This window comes from Argentina anserina, chromosome 1, assembly GCF_933775445.1.
Source record: "Argentina anserina chromosome 1, drPotAnse1.1, whole genome shotgun sequence".
NCBI lineage: Eukaryota > Viridiplantae > Streptophyta > Magnoliopsida > Rosales > Rosaceae > Argentina > Argentina anserina.
In genome coordinates, this window is record NC_065872.1 from 23,842,167 (window position 1) to 23,849,572 (window position 7,406).

A 7,406-nucleotide genomic window follows, 5' to 3' on the forward strand; every position below is an offset into this window, starting at 1 on the left:
TACAATTCAATTCTTATGGAATGAAAAACCATCATCTATGTATTTAGAGACATAATCATCCTAGATTTTAGGGACATCCTAAGACTCAATAAAGCAATACAATTTTTTTTCATTCATTTTTCGGATTTTTTTATATCATGAAACAAAGAATCAATGATCTTACAACCCTACCCCATACTTAGAAAATTACATTGTCCTCAATGTAAGCTCAATAGTAAGAATGTAATTTACAAGCATAGAATAAGATCACATATCAACATATATACAATTCAACCATAAGAGTGAAGGGAATAGAAAATTCAAACTCCCGTAGACGACTCATCCACATATACGGTTGAAATGGGTTGCCTCCCATGCAGCGCTTGAGTTTTATAGTCTCTCATCCTACACTCTGTCATGTTCATTCTCCGTTTGGCACATCTCTCACAATTGTCTCCTCATACATGTGCTCCTCAAATGGCTCATAGTAGGGCTTAAGTCGATACACATTCACCTTGAATGCCTTCCCTGTTGTATCACTTTGAATCTCAACTCCACCATGAGCAACCACGTTAGTAATAACAAATTGGTCAACCCAGCGCGAACGAAGTTTCCCTCGAAACAACATAAGCCTCGAATGGAATAACAGAACTTTCTGGCCCAATTGGAACTTTTTTCCTCTAATCATTTTGTCATAGTAAGCACGGGTTTTCTCCGTGTAAATCCACAAAGCATCGTAAGCCTCATTCCTAATCTCCTCAAGCTCATTGAGCTGCAACTTTCAATGTAGACACGCTTCATCCAAGCTCATGTTGAACTTCTTCACCGCCCACCATGCTCTGTGCTCTAACTCCACTGGAAGGTGACATGCCTTTCCATACACCAATCTAAATGGTGACATCCCAATAGGCATCTTGTACACGGTCCTGTAGGCCCATAATGCATCATCCAACCGATCACTCCAATCCTTCCTTGTTGGACCTACAGTTTTCTCCAGAATTCCCTTGATTTCTCTGTTGGACACTTCTGCCATGCCACTTGTCTAGGGATGATATGGTGTCGAAACTTTGTGGGTTACTCCAGTAATGCCTCAATTGTCCGGTTGCAGAAATGAGAACTTCCATCACTTATCAAAACACGTGGTACTACAAACCTGCAAAATATGTTAGTTCTCAAGAAACATGCAACCACTTTTGAATCATTAGTCCTGGTGGCCTTTGCCTCCACCCACTTCGACACATAATACACAACCAATATAATATACAAGAATCATCTAGATGAAGGAAATGGACCCATGAAATCTATACTCCACACATCAAAAATTTCGACAGTAATAATAGGAGTAAGGGGCATTTGATCTCTCGGACCAATCTTAACTGTCCGTTGATACATATCACAAGAAACACAAAACATGTATGCATCCTTGAAAATAGTAGGCCAATAAAATCCACATTCCAACACCTTCAATATTGTTCTACGAGGCGCAAAATGAGCTCCACATGCTTCATTATGACCTATGCTCATTTTCTGGGACACATCTCCTAAAGACTTCATCACTACATTGTTTCCATAAATACGGTTCATCCCACATATAATGTCTAGCCATTTTCTTCAATTTAGCCTTATTAGCATGAGAAAGTGTACTAGGAAAAGTCTTAGTAACTAAATAATTGACAATGTTTGCATACCAAGGCACACTTACCTCCATCCCAAAGAATTGCTCATCTGGGAAAGTCTCACGTAGTGGCTCTCTTTCCTCATCTAGCACGATTCTACTCAAATTATTAGCCATCACATTCTCACTTCCCTTCTTATCTCGAATCTCAAGGTCAAATTCTTGAATCAACAGTATCCACCGGATCAACCTGGGCTTAGCATCTTTTTTAGTCACCAAATATTTTAAGGCTGCATGATCAGAATATACAATAACTTTAGAATACAAAAGATATGATTAAAAATTTTCTAAAGCAAATATTATAGCCAAAAGCTCATTTTTCGTAGTCGAATAATTTATCTGGACCTCATTAAGAGTCCTAGATGCATAGTAAATAACTGCAGACTTGTTTTCTCTTCTTTGGCCCAACACTGCCCCAAATGCATATTCTGAAGCATCGCACATCAATTCGAAAGGCAGGTTCTAATCCGGAGGACAAATGATGGGTGCACTATTCAACAACTCTTTCAATTTCACAAACGCTTTCTCAAATGCATCATCCCATATGAACGACACCTCCTTCTGCAATAGGATACACATAGGTCTCGCCACCATGGAAAATTCCTTGATGAATCTTCTATAAAATCCTACATGACCAAGGAAAGAACGAACCTCTCTCACAGTTGTGGGAGAGCGTAAGTGATGCACAATATCAACCTTAGCCTTGTCTACCTCAATACCCTTAGTAGATACAATATGTCCCAAAATATCCCTTGATTCACCATGAAATGACATTTTTCTCAATTAAGCACAAGGTTAGTTTCTACACACCTTCTCAAGATTAACTCTAAGTTCTCTAAACATGCATCAAAATCTTGTCCATAAACACTAAAATCATCCATAAAGACCTCAATGATATTTTCAATAAAGTCAGAGAAAATAGCAAGCATACATCATTGAAATATACCTGGTGCGTTATACAACCCAAAAGACATGCGCCGATAGGCAAAAGTGCCAAATGGACATGTAAATGTCGTCTTCTCCTGATCCTCTTGATGAATGCATATCTAGTTGTACCCACTGTACCCATCTAGAAAATAATAAAACTCGTGTCCAGCTAATCTCTCCAACATCTGGTCCATGAACGGCAAAGAAATGTGATCCTTGTGTGTTGTAGCATTCAACTTCCTATAATCAATGCACGTCCTATGACCGGTCACCAACCTCTGGGATACCAACTCATTCGCCTCATTTTTCACAATAGTCACCCCACTCTTCTTAGGCTCAATTTGCACTGGTCAAATCCACCGACTGTCCGAGATAGGATAGATCACTCCACAATCAAGCTTCTTGATCACCTTATCTTTCACGATTTTCATCATTGGTGGGTGCAATCTCCTCTGAGCATCATGTGTAGGCTTGGCGCCATCCTCGAAAAGTATCCTATGAACACAAGTTGTAGGGCTGATCCCCTTGATATCCGCCAAAGTCCATCCAATAGCGGTCTTGTTCCTCTTAAGCAAATCAATCAATCTAGTTTCTTGCTGCTTACTCAGTGTTGATGACATAATGACTGGTAGAGTATCATCCTTTGCAAGGTACACATACTTCAAATGATCTGGAAGCTCTTTCAAATCTAATGTTGGGGCCTGTACCACGAATAATAACAATTTATTAGTGGAAATGAGAATTGACAAGAAAGAGGGATACCTTTTGTATGGTTGAGCTTCAAGCTCATTCACTATTTCGAAAATTTTGGGCTCAAAATCAGCCCACTCCTCTCTTGGGACATGGTCCCCATGCTTGTCAAATCCGGCCCCTTGCTCCATAGCTAATTGCTATGCTTCCAACGTCTCTGACATAACCTGTGCAATAGAATCATCCACAGAAAAGCACGAGTTAAGGTCAGAAACTGGGTACTTCATTGCCTCAAAAATGTTGAAGTTGATAACATCTCCATCAAACTCCATCGTCAAACTCCCCTTTGCAACATTGATGCATGTCCTTGCAGTCCTCATGAACGGTCTCCCTAAAAGCAGTGGAGTTGTCTCCAAGGGTGATACCTCCATGTCTAGCACATAAAAATCTGCAGGAAAAATTAAGTGACGTACCTGCACAAAGACATCCTCAACATACCCCTTAGGGTACTTATTAGATCGATCTACTAATTGGATAATCACATTATCATTCTTCAAATGTCCTAATCCTAGTGATTGATAAACATTATATGACATGACATTTATCGAAGCACCTAGATCAAACGTAACATTATCAATAATGTGTTACCAATTTTACATGGGACATAGAAACTTCCCGAATCCTTCATCTTAGGGGGTAGCTTCCTTTGGAGGACAGCTGAAACTGTCTCATTCATCTTCACTACCTTCTCTTCCCTAATTTGTCTTCTTGAAGTGCAAAGCTCTTAAAGAAATTTCGCATACTTTGGATCTGCTTGATACACTCCAACAATGGAAGGTTAACTTGCACCTTCCTAAAGACCTCTAACACCTCCTCATCAGATTTATCCTTCTTGCTCTTTACAAACCTAGAAGGGAAAGGTACACACGAAATATGATTAGTTTTAACTAATTCATTTGAGTTAGCATTTGTACCTTTGTGTGCGTCATGGATCGGCACACTCTCCTTCTTGGAGGTAGTTGGATCTTTCTCAAGTCATTCATCATAGTCATCTCGTCACCCTCCTCAAGAACATGGGCCGTTTGGGCCTTCCTAGCAACACTAGGTCGCTCCTTTAGCTCGAGCCCACTCCTTGTCATGATAGCTTTGGCTTGCTCATTCTTTGGGTTAGGTATGACACCACTTGGCAACTTCCCTTGCTTAGAAAAACGGCTCATGAAGTCTACTACCTGGCCCATATGCGTTTTTAGCTCCGCAATGTCCTTAGTATTTGCTTGTTGACTCACCACTAAAGTTTGAGTCACAGTATTCAATTGACTTTGCCCAGCAACTAAAGATTTCAACATCTCATCATAATTAGGAGTACTAGCCACATTGGGAGGTGGAACATTGAGTAGTGGAGCTTGCGGTCTAAACAAACCAGCCGGACGAGGCCTAAATTGCATAGCATTCTGATGTAGCCTTAGTACATTCTCATTATTGGACCACCGAAAGTTTGGATGATCACATAGGCTAGGGTTGTAAGTATTCGAAAATAGATTGTACCTCTGACCTCCTTGATAACCAAGGACATTGACTTCTTCATACCCTCCACTAGAAGAAACTTGACGACACTGATCAGTATGGTACCCCTCCGTACAGATTCCACAAACTTGAGCTCTACTAGTCTTCATGAAATGACTCATCATCTTGGAAAACTTATCAACCTTCTCCTCTAGAGCAGAGCTTGAACTCGAGTTGGTCTCATGTACATGCCGTGTGGAACTAGCAGATGTTCCAAATTGTTGGTTGGTCATAGCTCTCTTCTCGAAAAGATCTTTTGCTACTACATTGCTCTTGTCCAAAAATGATCCACCAGCAGCTGAATTAAAGAGCTCTCTTTCCATTTGTAGCAATCCTTCATAGAAATACTGAAGCAACATACCTTCTCTAATCCCAATGGGGTGGGCATGATGCTACAAGAGATTTGAACCTCTCATAGTAATTGTAGAATGACTCATCTGGTCCTTGCTTGATTCATGTTATCTGCTTCCTATGTGTGTCACCCTTGATGAGGGAAAATACTTCGACAAAAACTCATTCACCATTGTTGTCCATGAAGTAATATGACCAGCAGGTACCTCAAACAACCACTTTTGAGCTCAATCCTCTAATGAATATGGAAACGCCCTCATCTTCACTATCTGAATATCAACTCCTATGGGGAACATGGTCTCACAGTTGAACTGGAACAGAGAGATGTTGATTGGGGTCATCTCCTGAGAGTCCATGGAACTTAGGGAAATGATGTAGGAACCCACTCTTCAACTCAAAATCACTCGTCTTGGCCTCCACTGGAGCAAGGTACGCTATGTTAGAGGATGATGTCCCCCCAACTGCTCCTTCTACTTGGCCATTCTGCTCTCTGATTGATGACATTTCTGGTTTTGGAACTAGGTTTTCCTCTGTTCGGCTCTGAAATGTGGGCACTAGATCAGGTAAATCGAAATTCAATTGGCCCAAAGGACATGAACTTGTCAACAATTCTAACTCTAGATCCTCAAAGAACAATGGATTGAGCCCGCTGCCACTTGATGAACCTGGAAATGGCGAAATGAACCCAAAGTCTCTCTCTTCGTGAAATGACTCTGACTTAATGGAAACGTTATCAAACTGAGCTTAAGGCTGAATTCTTTTCAGGCGTGCACTAAACTCTTCGGACCAACCACTAATCTTGGACATTCATGAGCCTGAAAAGAACAATTATTAGTAACTTTACAAAGTATGAAATACAAATATAAGTAAATACAAACTTTTCTTTCTTCACTTTTCTCGTTTATTTATTTATTTTTATTTTTTTTGTTACGAAATCTACAAGTGTAAAGTATTACTAAGTCTAATTGATTTTATTCATAAACAATCCTAACATTTAAGGTACGTGGAGCAGATGAGCTAACTGTGCAATGGACTGAAATAGCCCCAGGTAAGGGTCTTACTTTATTCGATATAACTTAAAAGTTAGAATATCATTTTCTTTTGAAAGATACATCTATTTATACAAAGTTATTTTCTAAGTTATAAAGCGAGGTGGACGTGCGGTCTAAGTACGTTGTCTAGTACAAACTCATTCCGTTGTTTTAGAAGGCTGGATAGCTAGAATAAGAGATAGTCACAAGGCAGTACTCATTTGTTGGACACCACGGGGCTACATCCTCGAAAGGATGATTTCCCAATCGACTCCATCACTGAGATGTATGTCAGTCTATGGGCATCTGAGATCCAATTTTGGAAACTTTGAATCAGGGTAATGAAAATAGCATGCCTCTTACTCAGGTCAGAATAACTTTGTGTTAGACTGACCCCAAAGTGTTAATAAAAGCTGTCATCAACCCCATGTGACCTTAGCAAGGTATAAATGGAGGGTTAAAGCTAATATTAACAAAATTGACTTTACCTATTCCGTTCATTTATAACTTACAATAAACTAAGCATAAATAAACATTTAGCTTCCTTAATAATTTATCTAAGTGTAACAAGTAGGGGTGGGCATAAAAAACGGAAATCCCGATCCCGTCCCGATCCCGTCCCGAAATTCATAGGGACGGGACGGGACGGAGGTCTAAAAATGTTCGTCCCGTCCCGATCCCGTCCCGTTTCATAATAGTGGGATGGGACGTGGGACGAATAATTTCTATCCCGCTTCGTCCCGTCCCGTCCCACCTTTAATGAAAACTTAAAAATTCTTATATATTTGTATCAAAATGAAACTAATTTATGTTCTTAATAACGCCAAAATTATATCAACTCAAATAATAATGGCAAATTATAATATTTTGAACATAATATGCATTTTTTTGTTAAAATTTAATTATTGAATGTTACTTTGTTAATGAAAAAATAAAAATATAGGTTTTTATTTAACTTTATAGGAAAGTGGGATTTGTCCCGTTCCGATCTCGTCCCGTCCCAACCGGGATTAATCCCGAGTGAGATACATTCTTAAAAACCCTCGTCCCGTCCCGATTCAAATGAGTGAGACGGGATGTGGGATGAGCCCCGTCCCGTCCCATCCCGTGCCCACCCCTAGTAACAAGTATCCTATATGCATATTACAACAAAATTAAAACATTTATCACAAAAATATATAATAAAACGA

General features: G+C 39.7%; 1 protein-coding gene across 1 annotated transcript; it reads right to left on the bottom strand.

Moving 5' to 3' along the window:
* Positions 1-4,218: 4,218 nt before the first annotated feature.
* LOC126804535 (uncharacterized) lies at positions 4,219-5,689 on the bottom strand. The gene is made up of 2 exons (XM_050531970.1): positions 5,498-5,689; positions 4,219-5,226 (listed from the first exon to the last, which is right to left on the bottom strand). The coding sequence occupies exons 1-2, from the start codon at positions 5,687-5,689 to the stop codon at positions 4,219-4,221; spliced, it is 1,200 nt and encodes a 399-aa protein (XP_050387927.1).
* Between the last annotated feature and the right edge of the window lie 1,717 nt (positions 5,690-7,406).